The following is a 20,938-nucleotide window of genomic DNA, read 5'->3' on the forward strand; positions in this document are numbered from 1 at the left end:
ATAGCATTGTAATATTAAAGTGTGATGTATTTGCAGGTTGATGTAGACTCTGCAGAGGATATTCGGTTAATTGAATTTGATGAATCTCAGAAGAGTGAACACACAGTGTTTATAATGCCACCAGAACCACCCCCAGACAATGGACAGGAAAGACTACCAAAGTACAGGTATTCCCTTATTGGCATATGGATAGACTTCTCTTTATTTCCATCCAGACTTTCCTAATTTAGTGTTCTTCCAGATAGGCTTGGGAGGCGGCCGTGGCAGATAGGAATCTTGGAATATCTGGGAGACAGAGACCTTTATCAAGAATGTCCAGTATGCTGAATGTTCATCTGACTAAAATTACTGTTACCTTGAATTTTAATTTCTGCTAAATATAGAAATTTAGAGAATATATATATATATTTTTAGCCACCGTGTTCATCAGAGGTATGCCAAATGTGTGGGATTTGAATTATTTAAAATTTGAAATGCTCCGTTTCCATTGAGAATCTACTCTTGATTATTTTAGAAGTCTTTCAGTTTGAAAGACCTGTGTTTTAAGTTGAAAACCCTTAACTCCAAACACTGAAGAAAGATTTTCCTCTTGAATTGGGGTGGTTCAAATTTTATTTCATTGTATTCATTTTATTGTCTTATTGTGGATGGAAGACAGTGTTATACAATTTGGATTTTCTTTTCCAGTTACAAGACCTTCCCTAAGTTAGAGCTTAAGCTCTTTGACAGATTGCAAGATCTCAAACTTTCATTTAAGAGGCACCCGGCTAAAAGCAACGTCTCAAATAGTCCGGCGCTTATGGCAAAGAGGACCAAGCAGGTTAGTTTTTATTTTTTAAGATACATTCAGAATTGAAATAAGTTAGAAAAAAAAATGATATAACCAGCAGAAGTGCACATTTTTCTTTCCCACGTCTCACGCTGTTAAAAAGAGCATGTTATCCGACACTCCTTAGATTCCTTTTAATAGGTGTCTATTTTTACTCTTTTGTTTTGCAGGAGATAAAAGCAGCCCACAAACTCGCCAAGAGGTGCTACACAAACCCCCCACAGTGGGCCAAATTCCTTTTCAGTCATTGTTACAGCTTATGGTTTATTTGTCTCCCAGCCTATGTGAGAGTTTCTCACCCCAAAGTCAGAGCCCTGCAGCAAGCATATGAAGTTCTTATTAAAATGAAAAAAACAGACGTGGAACCACTGGATGAAGTAAGTTAAGAAGACTGCCGTGCCATAAAAATATAAAGTTGTATTTTTTTGTCTTGGAATAATATTTATGATATTTGCTACTTCAGTGCAGATTGTATAATAAGGTGCCTTTGCAACACCCTTTGATCTGAGGGCGCAAAGCCACGAAGCATCTTTTTGGAAACTGTAGAGCTGCTGCTTGTATCCCAAAAATATGACAACTGCAATTCAGTACCCTTTAAGTACTTAATCTAAGAAAAGATTGCAGGGATTTTTTGTTCGTTTGTTTTTTTGGGGGGGTTTTGGTACACGGTTTGCGTGCTTGGCTTTCTCTGGATTGGCTTGTAGTAAAAATGGGTGTATGTGTATTTAGATTACCTTGCTAGGCCCCAAACATGGGACAAATCTTATTTCCTGTTTCAGCCTAACCCAAGGCCATCCACAGGCAGTGGTCACAGTAGTGACAGCTCATATTTGTGCAATTTTTTTTTGGATTGCTAACAAAGAATTAAAGGGAGACTGATATGCATTTCAAACTTATTTGTTCTCATCAGTCGGGTATGGCTGACTGATGAGAACAAATAAGTTTGAAATGCATATCAGTCTCCCTTTAATTCTTTGTTAGCAATCCAAAAAAAAATTACACACACACACACACACACACAGAGTATATGGATGGTATGTGTTTGGGATATTATTTTAATAGGCTGGCAGTTTTCTTTTTATTCAGTGGTAGAATATCTCTCGCTTTAAACTAGCATTCCTCTGCTGACTGATGATACGTGCCAAGATAGACTTATATTGTAAGAATAGTCACGCTTGATCCTTTACTGTTGATAAAATCTATACTCTTTTCAATATTTATCAGGTGTGTTATAGAGTTTTAATGTTGCTCTGTGGACTTTGGGGCCATCCTGTCCTGGCTGTGCGGATTCTCTTTGAGATGAAAAATTCTGGCATAGAACCAAATGCAATCACTTATGGTTATTACAATAAGGTAAGCAAAAAATGAGTAAATATTACATAATGAGGATTTATAACTTCCTTCCTTAATCATTGTTGGAAAACAGTGATATAATTGTATCTGACTTAAGATTGCAGGGAATGGATTATAAGGGTGTCGCGTATGTTGACTATTTTGGAAATATTTTTCTTAGTAATTTTACTCTTCTAGGCAGTTTTGGAGAATCCCTGGCCTAGCAGTAATCGCAGCGGTATATTTCTTTGGACAAAATTGCGGAATGTGGTACACAGTATGACACAATTAAAGCAATGTCTCAAAAAGACGACACCTACTTCACAGGTTGCTTCAATACCAGGTAAGGTCATAATCCTCAACTGCCGTACACAAAATATAAATCCTGCTGCTTTAGATTAGATTATTGGTGTGTGTGTGTGTGATGCGAATTGCATGTGAGGAAACAGGCACAATTAAAATGCAAGTGCAGAGTATCAAATGGTGTACTGCAATGTGTGTACATGTGGGGGGTGGTGCCGTTTTGATAAGCGTTTATGTCTTAAATACTGTGAAGCAGGAGTTTTAAGGTACCATTAAAAGGAAGGGGGTATGAGAATTTGTGCTTTGCGTCCCCCAAAATAGCCTGCGATAGGCACATTCGGGTGGATTGGTCTTCATTTGCCGAAAAAGGTCTTGGGTCAATCCTTCAGTAATGCTGTAGATTACCATACTGCTGCTCCTCGGGTTTTGTTTTTTTTAAAAAAAACCACTAATATATTATTGTTCCTGTCTTCAGCTTCACCGAAGATCCCAGGTGGAAGTGATGGGGACACGGTGAGCCATGGTAGTGTGGATAGTTCTAATGATGCTAACAGTGGGGAACACACACTCTTCGTCAGAGACTTAGTCAGGCTTGATTCCATTGATAATCACTCTAGCACAGGTATTAGATCTGTTGGGGTTCACTAAGTTTGCAATGTCTTTCTAATATGCTGCCCGCCTTAATATTGTTTCTGTTACAAAGATTGTGTGTTATAGAAAGAGGAAAAGATTTTTTTTTCCTGTTCCAGGCCAATCCCATCATGCTTAGCTTATGCAGCTGTGGTAGGTAGCTTTTTTTCTGTCCCTCTCTTTTAAGAGAGAAGTAGCTCAGGGATTTTCAACCTTTTCACCCATTGTACCACTTTTAGGATATGGCAACATCCGAGTACCACCAGTCGCCTAGCAAGGTCTCAAAAACTTGACCCCCCCCCCCAAAAAAGGAAAAAAGTGATGAAGTACAGGTAGTCCTCGACTTACAACAGTTCGCTTGGTGACTGTTTGAAGTTACAATGGCACTGAAAAAAGTGCCCTCCAAGCCACAGCTGAGTAAGACACCTGCCTGCCCACCCGGCGGCACTCTTCCTGTTGTCTGAGGTTTTCATTGTTGTGAGCATTTCTGTTGAGGATTGGCAGCGGGGGTGGGGTGGGGTGTTTGGTTTTTATTCCCCCCCCCCATCTGCTGGGTGGTTGCAGCAGGTTTTGGTCACTTCACATGACCCTGGGACGCTGTGACCATCATAAATATGAATCAGTTGCCAAGCATCTGGATGTAAATCACAAGACCCTGGAGATGCTGCAACATTCCAGCTGATCGGCGCTTCTTCTGGGCTCTGAAGCGCTAGGATCAGCGCCGAGCTCCACCTGGAGCCTGGCGCTGCTCCTGGCGCTTCTGCTGAGCCCTGACAGCCCTGCAGCTCCAGCCGTCTCTTGCTCAGGCTTGTGCGGTGCTGCCACCAGTTCAGCTGATTCCCCTCCCCCGCTACCACTTTTCTAGGATGGTCACATACCACCTGCCAAGTGCCAATGTACCACAGGTGGTAACCGTAACACTGGTTGAAAAGCCCTGAAGTAGCTAATCAGCGGGAAGAGGAAGAGGCAAGGTAGAAAATGAAAAACATTAGTTCAATGTAAAGAATTGTGGTTATTATACCAACTTGAGCTTTTATGTTTATTCTGCCTACAACTTCTTTGGCCTTTCAGCACAAGTGAATATGTGTGAGGATATATTGTGCCCTGAATCCTGATATAATTATGTGATCCCGGGAAATATACGTTTGAGTGAAGGATATTTCTGTGGATTGTTCTATATCCCAACTACATGTTTTTGAACTTGAGTAAAAATTTTAGTGAGAGCAAAGGAATCTGTTCATAGTAAACCCGGAATGCTGTGTTTCAGAAAATTTCACAGTAAAACTTGCATTAGGTGGGGAGCATTCTACATTTAGCCCAAATTTGCTAATTAAAGATAAATGTGGAAATGATTTTTAAGTGCAGAGAGCTGAATCTTTCTGAGAAGAGTTTCCTGACTCTCACTTAGCTGCAAGTTACCTATGTTAAATGAAACAAAGATCATCTTATTTTGAAAATCCTGCTCTTAAACATAAGTCTAAAAGTTGTCCCGTTCCTCAATTTTCTCTACTAAACTTTCTGACTTCCTTCTTTTTTAAAACCATTTTAGTCTTTCTCTGTTTTGTGTAGATGGCTTCTTGTATTTGTCTAGTAGTAGATAACTAAATATTCCTTCTCTCTGATCCTTGTTGCTCTGCTTCTTGCTCTGTGCTGTCTCTTGGTGCTGCATTTGTCCTTGGCTGTCATGGTGTGGGGTGCAGACTTGTGTGGTACGAATCCTTGGAGGCAGATGTGCATTAATTCTGCTGTTGAATGTTAAACCCTGCAGGTAATTTTCCCATGAATTAATGTAAATCAATATAAAAACAGTGGCTGACTTTTTGATGTGCTATTTTGAATAATAGCAAGTTACTTTGGAAACACGTACATAGCATATACTTCAGATTTCATTGATTGGTGGAATTTTACTCCTTCCATTTATTATTAAATAATAAGTTGTGTTTCTTCAGTCTAGGATTTGACTGTTGTTCAAGTTGCAAGCCTTTTCACTTCTGGCCACATCCATATAATCAAGTGGTTATAACTAGAAGAGTCTAGACTCTAGAGACAATCTGTCACCATTTAGGACAGTGTTTTTTTCAAACTTTGCATGCTGGCTGAGGAATTCTGAGAATTAAAATTCCACCCTGCAAAGTTGCCAAACTTGGAAAACACTGATTTTTCCCCCCCAAAACTGATTATGTAAGAATTTCAGCCTCCTAAGTCCCAGCATTTGTTTTTTTTACCTCTGAATATGTTGGAATTCTCAGTGAATTATGGGAGTTATAGTCACAGTTAATGTAGGAGCCACTTTTTGGGAAAGGCTATATTGTATAGCCTATACGTGGTGGCTCAGTGGGGACGCGGTGGCTCAGTGGGTTAGGACGCTGAGCTTGTCGATCAGAAGGTCGGCAGTTTGGCGGGTCGAATCCCGAGTGCCGTATAGCAGAGTGAGCGCCTGTTACTCGTCCCAGCTTCTGCCAACCTAGCAGTTCGAAAGCACGTAAAAATGCAAGTAGAAAAATAAGGACCACTACGGTGGGAAGGTAACAGCGTTCCGTGCGCCTTTGGCGTCTAGTCATGCCGGCCACATGACCACAGAGACATCCTCGGACAAGCGCTGGCTCTTTGGCTTTGAAACGGAGATGAGCACCGGCCCCTAGAGTCGGAAACGACTAGCACGCATGTGCGGGGGAACCTTTACCTTTACCTTATACTTTATTAGATAATAAAAGCACCAGTCTTGAGGTTATGAAGGTAGCACAAACAGAGCTTAATTCTGTAGATTAATACAGGGGGAATGTGAACGTAGATACACATATAAAGAAGTAAACCATAGCAATGAAATCATTTTAACTCAGAGGAAAGAGGGGCAAAGGGATTAATAGGGTCCTTGATACGTGCCATTTGAAGAGCTGATTTTGACTTATAAAGCTCGTTATGTTTTGGCCTCTGGATACCTATAGCCCCACATGCTCCAACCAGAGTGAGCCTGGCTTCCTCAGTCATATTGGGAGAAATCGCTGTAAGTGCCCACTTAGAGGAGATAAAAGGGATCTGAGGCTTCGCCTTAGTGGTGCTGCTGGTTCTGCAGAGCAGCCTCTCCGTGGAAATCAGGCTGGTGTCCTCCTTGGACTGTTCTGGAGCACCCTAATTATATTGGGCCATTTCTGTTTTACTTTTTGAGTTGTTGTATTCTTGAGTTACTGTTACTATTGCACTGTTTCGATTTTATGCTGAGTTTATTCCTACCATGGACATTTTTAAGTCTTTTTTTTTAAAATTATCTTGTCAACCCTGAGAGTCATTCGATTGTAACTGATGAAACGAACGGAAATGAATGTGATTCTTATTTCTCTGTTGTGGGTTACCTGCATCATCTCCGTGTTAATCTTCAACTAGCAATAATACACTCTGCAAAAATTACATCTCGAAGCATACCTTTCGCCGTATCTCTGCTGCCGTTCTTTCTTCACTGAATTTCAAAGTATGCTTTATTAATAATTTCTGTTTTAAAATAAAATTTTGCGATGCACATTTTCTCCTAAGGTAAATAAGATGCTCTGAGGGCAGAGAGAGAAAAGCAAATGGACAAGTCTTGTCTCCTCTCCCCCCCCCACAGGAGGTCAGTCAGATCAAGGCTACGGTTCTAAAGATGAACTTGTAAAGGAGGATGGGGACCACCTTCATTCCGCAGATGTGCTTATAGAGAAAGATCTTGCTGCAAAAGAAGACCCGATTGGAGGTGCGTTAGAGGGATGGCAGAATTTTTCTTTTCAAATATGCTTTCTAAATTGGACCTGTACAGAATTGGTTTTATCTGGCTTGATAATAGTACTTAGGGAAAAGATCTTGATATAGTACAGTAGTCCTCAGCTAATGTTGTGATTCAGGGTCAGCCTGTGGGTTCGGCAGTTGGGTCGGACGACTCAGAGGAGGAAGGGGGTGTTGAAGACCTTGCTGAGGGGGTTGAAGATCTTGCTGATGATAGCCCTCAGGCAGGCCCCTCCCACTTGGTCACCATGGAGACCCAGCTGTGTGAGCCTGACAGTGTGGATGAAGATGACCCACAGCTGGCCCTGTTCAAGGACGCCCGACGCAGGAGGACTAAGTAGGAGTAAACAGAGGAAGGCTGTGGGGCTTCTCGGAAGGAGGCAGAGAGAGGCCACGCCCTGAACTCTTTATAAAGGGAATGTGTGGGGAGGGCTGGTTTGCTGAAAGCAACCGCTCAGATAGTGTTTCAAAGCTCCTGTATCTTGGTTCGTGTCTTGTTTGTTTTTTGTAGTAATAAATTTGGCAGACGTAATTCCAGCCTCTTGCCGTTTGTAAAGGGGTTGCCTTTTCTGCAGGGCCGGTAGCAGGCTGGTAAAGAACAGCTAACAACAGTTGAATTAGTGACCGTTCCCAGTTACAATAGCACTGAAAAAGTGACTTACGACCATTTTCTCAACAGTTTTATTTATTTTATTTTATTTTAATTCCATTTATATCCCACCCTTCTCCGAAGACTCAGGGCGGCTTACAAGCTTAGCAGTAGCCTTCATTCTTATGTATATGCCTGCTTATTAGGGCTTTCACACACACCCCAAGCGGCATTATTACAAAGTCAGCTTAATTGCCCCCAACAATCTGGGTCCTCATTTTACCTACCTCGGAAGGATGGAAGGCTGAGTCAACCTTGAGCCTGGTGGGATGCGAACCTGCGCTAATTGCAGGCAGCTGGTGTTACTTAAGGAGGCATTAGCCCACTGCTCCACCAAGGCTCTTATAGTTACTACCTTTGTAGCATCCCCACGGTCACGCGATCAAAATTCAGATGCTTGGGCAACTGGTTCATACCGATGTCCGTTGCCATGTGCCAAGGTCACATGATCCCCTTTTGCAACCTCTTTAACAAGCAGAGTCAACGGGAAAACCAGATTCCCTTAACAGTCGGGTGACTAACTTACCAACTGCAATGATTCACGTAACGACTGTCGTAAAAGGGGGCAAAACTCACTTCACAAATGCCTCACTTAAAAACAGAAATTTTGGGACTCAGTTGTGGTCGTACGTCAAGGACTACCTGTAGTTGATTACTAAAAAAAAAGGTAGTCCTTGACTTGACGTTCGGTTAGCGGCCGTTGGAAGTTACAACTTCACTGACAAAAAGTGACTTACGGTTGTTTTTCACACTTACGACTATTGCGGCCTCTCCGTGGCCACACGTGATCAAAATTCAGGCACTTGGCAATGGGCTCATAGTTATGATGGTTGCTGTGTCCCTGGGTCTTACGATGATCACCTTTTGTGACTTTCTAACAAGTAAAGTCCAGGGGTAGGCCAGATTCAATTACCCACTATTACTAATTTAATAATAAATAATAAAATAATAAAACCTTTATTGTCAAAGTACAACATGTGTACATTGAGATTAGCAGAGCCTCTCCCCATGCTCTCTCCCCCCAACACACAGTGACAACAAACCCTCCATCCCACCACACTATGTGTGGTGTAGTTGGTTTACATAGTGTGGTGGGATGGAGGGTTTAATTTAATTTAATTTAAACAACTGCAATGATTCACTTACCATTTGTGCCAAGAAGGGGCAAAACTCACTTAACATCTGTCTTGCTTAGTAACAGAAATGTTGGGCTCAATTGTGGTCAAGGACTACCTGTAAGAATCAACACAGTATAATGTACCGAAGATGTAAAAAAAAAAAGGTCCAGCTGCAATTATAGGTTGTATCCACAGAATACAGTCTCTAAATCTTGGGAAGAAATATTTCCATTTCCGCTCTTCTGTTTAGATCTGGCGTTACATTTTAAGGATTCAGAGTGGAAAAGATTCAAAGAAGAGCAGCCAAGATGATGGAGGCTAATATTTATGGGATGTGCTTAAAGCAGAGGTTGGACAGCCATCGATGCGGATGGCTTGGATTCAAATTGAGATTCCTGCGCTAAGCAGACATTGGCCTTGATCGCTTAAATGGCACTTTCCAACTTAGTGTTTCCGTGATTTTAAGTTTAATTGGGATCTAGTGGCAGAATTTACATTCTGGAATGTCACTTTTAAAGGGGATTATTTTGATTGATTGTGCTTGGATATCATTCAAAAGTCGGATTGCCTGGGTGGTGGGCAGTGAGTTGAAAGACGTTAAGCAAGTAAATAGGAAAAGGAAAGCAGCATAAGAACAATAATAAGGCACAATAAGTATGATAGAAATCAGGCAGAATTAATACTTGCAATAAATGTAGTATATAAACTACAGCAAACTTTCAAGTCCTAAAATAACCACGTGCTTCTTAAATTGCTTGGAAAATAAGAATAATCATCAAAGTGATATTAAGCAGAACAGAAGATGAGGTGAACATTCTTTAGAAAATATTCCATAGATGAAGACTACAACTGAAGATAACTTTTAAAAGGTTCCAAAAATACAGATCAAATGTGTTTCTTTTTTAAAGTACTTTTGGGGATAACCGCCCTGAGTCCTATGGGAATAGGGCGGTATATAAATCAAAATAATAAATAAATAAATAAATAAATAAATAAATAAATAAATAAATAAATAAATAAATAAATAAATAATCCATCAAGCCTACCGTTTAAGACAAGGGTAGGCAACCTCGGCTCTTTTATGACTCATGGACTTCAACTCCCAGAATTCCTGAGTCAGCATAGTCATAAAAGAGCCAAGGTTGCCTACCCCTGGTTTAAGAAATTCTCTCCATGAGTCATAAAAGAGCCGAGGTTGCCTACCCCTGGCATATACAAATAAATGTGCTGAAAAAGGATTGTCTTGGCTGCACTTTTTGGAACAAGAACTTAGACCCTCTCCAGATGTATTGGAAAATACATGCTGACTGGAAGTGAAATGGGAAATGTTAGTTAGGTACTTGCTATTAGACATGGTATTCATTTTTTCTCTACTTTCACGAGTAAAGAAGTCAACTCTCTCTTTTCCTCCTGTCTTCTGAAGATTTTTCTGGCACCAATGAATCTGCAGAAAAATGGCACTCTAATACAGAATCTCAAAGCCCAGTGGAAGCGCCTGTGCATTCTACAAGCAGTATTGTGAAGGTTCCCTCCGGTATGTTTGTTTCTCCTGGCAGGAAAAGCAGCAGCGGTAAGCTAATCCATGTATTTGGTTTATTGGGAATAAAATTAGAGATCATTTATGCTGTGCTTGGCTTGTCCAAGAGAAATTAATTTATTATGTGAAAAACGTTCAAGAATAATTATCATCCGACCTTGCTTGGCACTTCCTACATCAGTGCTTCTCAATCTGTGGTCCAAGGACCTGGGGGGTGGGGGGGGCATGATATTGTCACGGGTCTGCGAAGGCTTGAAATAATGTTATGATTTAAATCTTGAGTTATGTCTTGGTAGTCCATGGCCATGGTCTGTGACCACAAAAGATATTTAAAGGGGGTATGTGGTGAAGAAAAGGTTGAGAACCACTGTTGTGTAGCACAGTGATGCTTCCTTGATTTTTAGGCTCTTAATTAGAAGCTAAATAATGGAAAATACCCAGTCTAAGGACTGTGGTACTCATTTAACAGATGATGATGATGATGATGATGACGACGATGACTTTTCTTACTAAATGTAATCTCACTCCTTATATATGTTTACCCTGTTTAAATTGCAGGAATACATGATTCCCGGTAGTTTTGTAAACATTATAAAAATTAAATGAGGCTCACTTGATGCATGTGTTAAAACCTCTAATTTAACATTTTTTATTTGTCTTCTCTTACTGCAGTACAGATCAATGTCAAATTAAACCTGATTTAGCTTCTTCAGATGTTCCTTGCTAATTCTTAGTATTAACAAAAAAAAAGAGGTCCTGATTAAGAAAACCAGCAGTCTGTGTGCCATTTGCCCAATGGAGTTTAGCAACAGCAGCAGCTGGTTAATCATCTTTAAGCTGTGAAGCTAATAAGAATCAGCCTGGTCTGGGAGATTACAAATCACAGATTAGTTTTTGTAAGGTTGAAAAATGTCTCGGAAGAAGGAAATGGCAAACTATATCCATACTGTTTCCAAGGAGTGGGCACAAAATTATCTGGATAAGAGATGAACTCAATCATTAATATTTGGAAATAATCCTTGTGTCTTCCCCTTGCTGGTTGACTTCACGACCAAGATTTATAAAAATAACACTTTTTAAAGAAAATCAAAAATGATCATTCTCAATTTCATAATGACAGGGCATTTTCAGTGTTTGCCTGTGGTCATGAATTGTTGCATTGTAGGAGGCGTTTCTGTTTTCTTTTGTGTAAAGTAATGCAGTTCTGTGTAGCGTCTATCTGCATATGCACTTTCTCTCCAGGGACTAATCATGGTGTGCGATGAAGTATTGGTTGTGTACCTGTAAAGGTCTAATCAGAGAAGACGCATGTTTTGTTTCTCCATATGATCAGATCCTCCATCGTGTGTTCACATACTGTATATACACAGAGAAACAAAGCATGCCTCTTCCCTGATTAGATCACGTATAGGCTCTGTATGTATTTGTGCACACGTGAAATAGTCTAATTAGAGCAGGCGCTTTTGCTATGTCTGTGATTCTGGTTTCATTCTGCTTATGACCTATCTGTGTACATTTCTGAGTATGTATGCCCTGGAAAGCACAGAGTAGGCTGCATAACTTTCACTTTGGGTCATATAACAAAGAGGAGTTGGTAGTATTCCAAACCATTACTCAGTTGCCTCTCCCTGGAGGATAAATTGCCAGGGAGGGGTGTGTGTTTCCTGGTGTATTTTTTTTTCTCTGCAACCTCTAGCCAGATTCTGCTATCTGGTTGTTGTTGTTGTTGTTTTGTCAGCTTACCAAATTTCCTTTCATTCTGTTCAGTTTTCAGAGACTTATCCTGCCAGTGGGTAGACAGGCAGAATCTTGTCCTCTTTTCCACATATTTTGCTACCATTCTCTTAAGAGAGCGTCACTAAGAAAAGCATGACCAGTTGACTGAAACGATCTATTACCGTGGAAATTCCTAAAAGAAGAAGCAAATGTTCAATAGTCACTTAAAATGAGTTAGTCTCATGTATCAGAATTCTTTCAGTGTGGAAGACTCTAAATTTTTTAATTTTAAAGCTGGTATTGAATACGACTAAGGATGTATGCTGATTTTTGTTGCCTTGGCATCCCTTTTCCATGTTTTCTCTAATAGACGTATTTTTTTTAAACTGCTTTATACGAGCTATTATTTTAACACTGACCTGTACGTTTTTGTTTAAGGAACTGCATCCACTCCACTGTTCATCGTTCAGGACTCTATTGAAGATTCCGTGTTTGATTGTAACACTTCTCCCAATAGAGCAAGTGAAAAAGGGAAGAAGAGGCAAAAACATTTTTCTGAAAGGAGCTGCAGTTTCAGTACTGAAAGCAGAGCAGACATGTTGCTGAAGAAGAACAGCTTAGATTCCAACTCCAGTGATCTTGCCATAATGATGGGAGCAGACGCAAAGATCCTCACCGCCGCTCTGTCTGTGGTCAAAACCTCTCCACCCTATATGAGTAAATCCCATACTTTGGATGATGCCGGTGGCATACAGTTCTTCTGTGGGTCAGAGAGCGACAGAAGTCACACAGAAGAAAACACATGGGAAATAGGGGCTAGGTCTTCACCGGTTGCGGAAGAACCTGAAGATCAGATGAAAAATGGACTGAGTGACGGCATAGTCAAATCAGAGTATAGTAGCCCCGGGTCCCCTGATGCTGCTCAGTCTAAAACTGAGCAAGTAGAACCCAAAGAGACAACAAACAAAAGGAGTAGTTTTTATGGTGTAGCCAAACCAGTTGAAAGGGAAGACGTTCAAATGGGTTTGGATCCTTTATCTTTGCTGGCCACGGAAACAAAAGCCATCACACCCGCTGAGCCAGAAGAAAAGATCGTGTCGCCGGTTGTAGCACGCAATCTGGCTGAGGAAATCGAAAGCTACATGAATCTAAAAAGTCCCTTGGGCAGCAAATCTTCCAGCATGGAATTACACCGGAAAGAGAGCAGTCGGGATGTGGATTCCCCTACTTCATCCGGGCCCAGTTTAGAGAGGAGATCAAGCTTGGATTCCATGCCACCACCACTACCACCACCACCACCACAGATTCAAAATATTAATCATAAAAGTCCATCTGTTTCCAGGTCCAAAACCTTTACTGGAAGACCAAAGCAGCTGGCTCTTTCACACGCTCAAAAAGAACGGTCAATATCTTTAACAGGGTTGGGTCGTTCTTCTCCTCAGGCTTCACTGGGTGCAGTCGTCACCTCTCTGTCGGGGCTGAAGCTGGACCACATATTATCTGGACCTAAAATAGAGGTCTTGAAATCTGGCATGAAACAAGCGGCCAATGTAGCCAGCAAGATGTGGGGAGCAGTGTCATCAGCGTATAATTATTCAGATGATGAGGTAAATGTGCTTTTTTTTCCTCTCGTTTGTTTTTAATCCACCTATGTAAATGGTTAGATAGCTCAGCTGTCTCAAGTAATCTTCACGCAGTAGACTTTATCTTACTTAATATGGCAGAGATAACCGAGGTCTTAACTTACATAAATTATTTCCCTTTGCTCTGACCACGTTTTTGAAGGTGCCACAAATGTTTGGGTCAAACTTTTGGATCACATTGATTTGGATTGCAAAAAAGGAGGGGGCAATTCATTCCAGCAAAACAGTGTTAAATCAAATCGATGTAGTTGAATTTCACCCACACCGTCCGTAACACTGTAACACAGAACACAATTTGGCTATACTCTTCTTATCTGAAGCATGCATTTTGATTTCCGGTTGTAATCTGTTTTCTTAAGGCAGATAATTGGCAGTTTGCAGGCTGCATCAGCCCAGTTGAAGCTTTCATATTGCCTTGGAATGTTCTCTTCATTTGCCTGCAACTTCCTAGGTTAATTTTATTTTGAAACTGTGAGGAATTTAAACAGCAGGGTTGCCCTTCGAATCCATGAAGTTTTTCTATGAGTCCTGGCTATAACTTCCATTCCGGGGGTAAATGATAGCAGTATTTGCAACATATCTAGGTAGCGTCTACTAATCTTTACTTTTGAAAAATAAAATGACTAAAATTCATATAATCTTTGTTTTCTCATGTGAGGTTCCGTGCATTTTTTTTTATTATCAGGCTTATGTTAAAAAGGAAAGCCACTTTGAATTTAAGATGGTATTCTCTGCAAAAAAAGGAAGACTAGTTAGAAATACTTACCTATGTGAAGTACTTAACTGTCTCTGTTATCCTATTTGTAGCACTAGTTTTTCTACAAAATATTTACCTCATGATTGCTACTTGGGGAAGATTTTTTTTACCTCCAATACACTGTGAAATCATCCAATAATCCCAGTGGCCTGAAAAGCATTAAATATTATTCTGTTCCTTTTCTACCAAAGATACGTTTTGTGAGTTTCTTCTCTCAGGCTTTTTAATTTCCCCTCTTAACCTATTTCAGAAGTTTCTTCAACCTTGATAGGTTCATTGCAAACACATTAAAGCAAGAAGGCAAATCCCACACGCTTCTGAAATGTCAGGGCTGGTGCAGTTGCATTTTCAGTAATAATAATAATAACAATAACTAAACAGTGAACATTTTACATGAGTGCAAGATTCTGAATTTGTCTTTTACCTTTTAATCGAAGGAGGAAACCAGCCATCCCGATTTTACCTTTCCTGCTGGCTTTGAAGATCATATATTAGGTGTCTGTCAGTCGCCCAAAATAGGAATCCCAGGATTGGTTACCAGTGAACTTGCACAGAGCACCACCAGTCTTGGAAGCAGCAGCAGCAGTGGAGACGTAGGAAAGCCTCACTATCCTACAGGTACCATAAGCTTTGAATTGTTCCTCAAGTCTCTCCTTCTCCATGCAGAAATTAGTATATCCCCAGCAGATGGTTGGCTGTGTTTTTCTCCTTACGAGTAGAGTGGTTTGTTCAACATTTTAAAAACTGTTGCCTGGAAATACCCTGGATTTCTTATATTAACTGGGACATTCTGCCTTTGGGAAACATGGTCTGGGAGAAAAAAAATATATTGAAAGCAACTTATTTGCTACTTAGTAAATAGAACTTTTCCTTGCCTTTCTCCCCAAACAACTAATTGCATAAAAATGGTTCTTCCGTCCTGTCCATTCTGAAAATTAAAAGTTCCACTAAAGGGGACTGATTGCCGGTGGATATGTTACATCAGGGTTGCTTTTTTATTCAGTGGATTCTCAACTTGAAAAAGCAGCATTGTGTTACTTGGTAGTCGTTCATATAGGAGTAGCCACCATTTCTAAAACTCTCCAAAATATGCCTTACAGCAAGTTTCCATACGAATTCTGGCTTGTCGATTAGTGAAAAGTATAGCACAGGGGTATGGAATGAAACGGGCAAAAATTTGTCCAATTTGAAGTGGCATCGGTATTTTAAAAAATTCAGTTTCGTGTGATGGAAAATAATTGTGAATCCATATGACTGGGAGAGTATAGCATTTCTCCCCCCCCCCAATAATTCTTTAGGTGTGGTTTTTAAAAAGCAACTTCTCAGAACCGAATGGGAATTTATTGCTTAATAGGAGTAATAAGAGTTGTGGTTATAAGTTGCAATTATGTCTTTTTTCACTCTTTTTATCTGTAATTTAACAATTTTTAAATTGTTCCACATTACTTTACACAGGGGAAAATCAATTTTCACGAGGCGTGAAAACTTTGGATTCTGATAAATCTGAACACAGCTCTTCGTACAATACTAGTCTATCCAGTATCTTCCAAAATTGTGCAATGGAGGTAAAATTTATAATCTTGAGTAAAAATTTTGCTTTATTCTCTGCAACATTAATTTTATTTCAGAACATTTTAAAAATAATACACCTTAAAACATTTCTGTTTCCTTTGGAGAGCACTGCTTTTGAAATGAATTATTATTTAATTAATTTTTAAAAGTGCCTGTGCCTTTTCATATATTATTTGCATTCAATCCACTGATCCACACACACTTGTGTATTTGCTGTTTACACATACACAGCTTTAACACGTCATGATTAAGTTTTAATAGGGAGCTGCAGTCTTACACATCTCTGGTGCCCAAAGGTGAGAAAGATTGAGTCAAATATGTACAGTAGTGGCTAAAATTGTGGAAACCTTTTGGGAAAAGTGAGGTTTGATGGCTAATAACACCACTTTTTGGGGGGGAGTAGTAGCATAAAATTATGTTTCAATGGAAAGATAATTTAACCAAGAATGTAATACAACAAAGTTTGTTCAATTACCTGTACTCTATTCTATGAAAAGGTATAGCCAAATAACCAGAAAAAGGAAGCACAACTTGCTTAAGTTGACATCAGGTAGCTTTCCTTCATCTGATTGTAGCCAATGAGCATGAGTGTTTAGAGAGCCAATCAGGTGTCGTCTTGTTTTGGCAATGAGCCAATCAGATCACAGTAGGATTCAGTTATTGATGTTGTGTATTGAAGCTGAGAGGAGGACATTTGTCAGTGTGCTACGTGATCGCTATCAAGTTGGTTGGGGGGTTTTTTTGTTTTCTTTCATTTAGTGAGCTTGTAAAACGTAATAAAATTAAAGTAATGGTGCAAAGAGTTGACTGGTTGCCCAGAAGGCAATGTAAAATAGTATTATTAAGTGAACAAGGCTACAGTTACAAAGAAATTAGAAGAAAAATTGGTGGAAACTTAACCAAAGGTGGCATTTCTACTGTACACTTTTCCCAAAAGGTTTCCATAATTTTGGCCACTAAGTATGCACAGTATGCAAATGGGAAAAACATTAATTGCTAATACTATTAGCACCTTCCTCGAGGAGTAGGTCTTTTAAATCTTTTTCTGCTTCACATACTGCAATATGTGAAGCAGAAAAAGATTTAAAAGACCCACTCCTCGAGGAAGGTGCTAATAGTATTCATAAGACATGTGAGATCTTTCCAGAAGAAACTGGATAGACATTGTGGAAATAGTGTGCTAAACTAGACAGGCCAGTTAAATATGACTCTTTTTGCAGGTTTTTGATGAACAAAACAACTTGGAGTTTTGAATACCTGTTTATTTTCACATCTTTAAAGAAAATGTTGTTGTTTTTTAAAATAGGTCTTAATGTCGAGCTGCTCTCAGTGTCGAGCCTGTGGTGCCTTGGTTTATGATGAAGAAATTATGGCAGGATGGACTGCAGATGATTCTAATTTGAATTCTACATGTCCATTTTGCAAAAGTGCCTTTTTACCTCTCCTTAATGTGGAATTTAAAGACTTACGTGGTCTTGCAAGGTTGGTAGATTTTGCCACTAAATGGTCATCCCTTCGTAATTCATCCTTTACAGATGATAGCAAACTTGGTAGTCATCTGAACAAACAGTTGATATGCTGGTTAAATTGTCCTGAGTCGCCTGTTGCATATGAATAAGTTTCTATTTACAGGATGAAGCAGTTTTAGTTTTCTCTTCCATTTAATATGTTTATGTGTTATGATGTCTATTGACAAATTGGTCTATAAATCTCATTTTTATCCAGAGTGGAATGCAAATTGAGTCCTCTATTCTTGAAACTTAGAAGTAGGAATTAAAAATAATCAATATTCATGATAAATTTGGAATAGCTGGAAGTACAGGTAGCCCTCAACTTACAACAGTTCATTTAGTGACCGTTCAAAGTTAAAATGGCGCTAAAAAAGTGACTTACGACCATTTTTCACACTTACGACCCTTCTAGCACCCCCCTCCCCCGGAAGTGTGATCAAAATTCAGATCCTTGGCAACTGCCTATTGATGACCACAGTCTCCTGTGGTCCTGTGATCCCCTTTTGCAACCTTCTGACAAGCAAAGTCAATGGGGGAGCCAGATTCACTTAACAATTTTGTTACTAATTTAACAACTCCAGTGATTCACTTCATAACTGTGACAAGAAAGGTCGTAGGATGTGTGGCAAAACTCACTTCACAAATGTCGCGCTTCACAACATAAATGTGGGGCTCAATTGTGGGTCATAAGTCAAGAACTACCTGTGTTACAAAGGGCAGAATTATGCTGATGACATTCCTTTCTTGTTTGTGACTGCTTGTTTCCTGCCTGTTTCTTTCCTTACCAGTTTGCTTTTGAAACCAAGTACCTCTGGTGATAGTTTACACAGCACTAACATTCCACTAACCACAGATTCTCTGGAACCGAAGTCTGCCTCCATCCCTACTACAGATCTGATCAGTTTTTCAGAACCTTCAAGTGCCAACCAGACCATCAGTGAGGAAAATAGCAGCCCGGCAACACAGAGGTACAGACAGGAAGAACACGAGATTTCCTTGCATCACTCTGCTGGGGAGGAATTTATTGCTTCACTTGAAAATCAGATGTCTTTTTAAAAATAGACTCTGGACTGGCATCACGTTCCCCATTTTGTAGAAAGGGCCTTATTTGGGAATGAAATGCCAAGACCCAGTAAAGTGTTGGCAGGGGAAAGATGAAGCGTTCATCTGATTCACTCCTCACACAATATAAAATATGTAATAATGCCCTTTAGTTATCGTAGCCACACATTTTTTAAGCACTTTGTGCATTAAATACAGTAGGGAAGGCGTTCTTGTGAACAGTGGATGCCGCTAGTGCAGGGGTAGGCAACCTCAGCTCTTTTATGACTCATGGACTTCAACTCCCAGAATTCCTGAGTCAGCATAGCTGACTCAGGAATTCTGGGAGTTGAAGTCCATGAGTCATAAAAGAGCCGAGGTTGCCTACCCCTGCGCTAGTGAGTGCTTGATAGTGTTGCAGTCAAAATAGTACGAAGAAACCTGCAAGGAGTTAGTACAATTAGATTTGTAAAAATACAACATTTTGGGAAGGGGAGGAGAGCCCTTACAGAATGTGGCACCCCATACCTGAGCATATTTCAGAGTAAGAAATGCTTGGAAGAAGGTAGGGTTGACCGGCCAGATTACCGAACCAGGAGCCCACTGAAATGTTTTGTGGTAGTTCTGCTAGCTTGAATATTCATGAGCATTCGTATTGTGTTTCAGCCTCAGCACAGCAGAGGAAGAAGACAAAAATCTCAAACGCATAAAGCCTCCCGTTACAAACAATTCATCAAAACGCGGGACTTCTCTAACGCGGAGTCACAGTGTTGGTGGCCCGTTGCAAAATATTGATCTTCTGCAAAGACCATCTCATGGCATTTCAACAGTTAGCCTCCCTAATAGTTTACAAGAGACAGTGGTAAGTAACCAAGGTTTTCCTGGTAATATGTTCAGGAACTTCCTTTTTTCCTGTTGTTTATTCTGCCTGAGTTGTAGTGCAGCTTCCGTAGATTTTGCATATGATTCATTTTGGAAAACAGAGCTCTCTCTTCTCTCAAATTGTTTCTGTATTCTGTATTCTGCATTCTGTATTCACTGGGTAAGAGAGTGATATTTATACGTACGTATGTTTACAATATTTATTTATTTATTTATTAGACTTATATACCGCCCTTTTCCCATAGGACTCAGGACGGTTCACAAGGTTTTTTTAAAAACAATACAGCAAATTACAAAAAATTAAAAACAATTAAAATGATTATATTAACCTTGAAATAAAAACCTCAATTAAAATAAAATTGAAACCCCAGTTAATACTCTCAGTCCAGGCCAGAGAGCTCAAAGAGCCAGGTCTTCAGGTCCCGGCGGAATGAGCGAAGGTCAAGGGCAGTCCTAAGCTCTACAGGCAGCTGGTTCCAAAGGGCCGGGGCACCCACAGAGAAGGCCCTCCCCCTGGGTATTGTCCGCTGGCAATCTTTTACCGGCGGTACCCTGAGAAGACCCTCCCTCTGGGAGCACACAGGACGAAGGGAGCTTGATGCCGGCAGCAGGTGTTCCCTCAGATATCCCGGACCCAAGCCATTTAGGGCTTTATAGGTCATTACCAGCACCTTGAATCTCACCCAGAGGGCAACCGGAAGCCAATGCAGCTCGCAGAGCAGAGGTGTTACGTGGGAGTATCGGGAAACCCCCATCACAACCCGCGCGGCTGCATTCTGCACCAGCTGAAGCCTCCGGGTGGTCCTCAAGGGCAGCCCCATGTAGAGAGCGTTGCAGTAGTCTAAACGGGTGGTCACAAGCGCATGAGTGACTGTGCACAGGGCATTATTGTGCGTATGCCATCCCTGTCAATGTGGCTCGGAGGTTTATGGAGATTCTTTGTTAGGGGAGAAAAGCTGGGAGAACTGATGAAGCATTGTTTGCTCACTAATGATCCTTGATGCTTTTTTAGGATCCCTTAGCAAAAAGGACAAATCCTGGGCCTGTATCTGTTCCCTATTTGAGCCCATTGGTTCTCCGGAAAGAGCTTGAATCTTTGTTGGAGAACGAAGGAGAGCAAGTAATTCACACATCAACGTTCATCAATCAGCATCCCATTATTTTCTGGAATTTGGTTTGGTATTTCCGACGCCTGGATCTCCCAAGTAACTTGCCCGGTCTCATTCTAACGTCTGAACACTGCAATGGTGGAATGCAGGTAGGACACCACAAGCCAACGCGGACTGTTAACATTTGGAGGAAAAGCCCTGTTCTTTGTAAGAGAAACAACTAAAAACTGATTACTTTCCTCTTTGTTCATTCTGGGAATGACCACCTATGCTGACAGTATTGAATGAATATATCTGGAGGAGCATTTGCACTTCAAAGTCAAATATGTTAATGGGATGAATTTTAAGAAATGCCACAGACTGAAATGAAATGACCTTGAAAAAAAGAATGACTCTACTCAATAAGCCTAGAGCAGTGTTTCTCAACTTCAGCAAATTTAAGATGTGCAGACAACTCCCAGAATTCGCCAGCCAGCATGCCATACATTTTTAACTTGCTGAAATTGTGAAACGCTGCAATGAGGGCGATCCAGTCCAAGGGTTGTGGGAGAGGTTT

The 20,938-nt window shown here is 40.4% G+C and overlaps 1 protein-coding gene across 2 annotated transcripts in view; it reads left to right on the forward strand.

The window, feature by feature from the left end:
• The window catches only part of DENND4C (DENN domain containing 4C), an 82,824-nt gene that overhangs the window by 50,566 nt on the left and 11,320 nt on the right, over positions 1–20,938 (forward strand). The window contains exons 15-29 of one of the 2 annotated variants that reach the window (XM_081319839.1): positions 37–167; positions 688–820; positions 1,000–1,206; positions 2,054–2,182; positions 2,360–2,504; positions 2,940–3,086; positions 6,696–6,818; positions 10,038–10,184; positions 12,306–13,474; positions 14,705–14,885; positions 15,723–15,832; positions 17,146–17,321; positions 18,139–18,318; positions 19,058–19,253; positions 20,286–20,531. In XM_081319839.1, coding sequence (XP_081175965.1) covers positions 37–167; positions 688–820; positions 1,000–1,206; positions 2,054–2,182; positions 2,360–2,504; positions 2,940–3,086; positions 6,696–6,818; positions 10,038–10,184; positions 12,306–13,474; positions 14,705–14,885; positions 15,723–15,832; positions 17,146–17,321; positions 18,139–18,318; positions 19,058–19,253; positions 20,286–20,531 — 3,420 coding nt within the window. The remainder of the gene's footprint in view (positions 1–36; positions 168–687; positions 821–999; positions 1,207–2,053; positions 2,183–2,359; positions 2,505–2,939; positions 3,087–6,695; positions 6,819–10,037; positions 10,185–12,305; positions 13,475–14,704; positions 14,886–15,722; positions 15,833–17,145; positions 17,322–18,138; positions 18,319–19,057; positions 19,254–20,285; positions 20,532–20,938) is intronic. The other variant, XM_081319840.1, reaches the window with a different exon arrangement.

The sequence above is a fragment of the Vipera berus genome (assembly GCF_964194415.1).
Source record: "Vipera berus genome assembly, chromosome: 2".
Lineage (NCBI taxonomy): Eukaryota > Metazoa > Chordata > Lepidosauria > Squamata > Viperidae > Vipera > Vipera berus.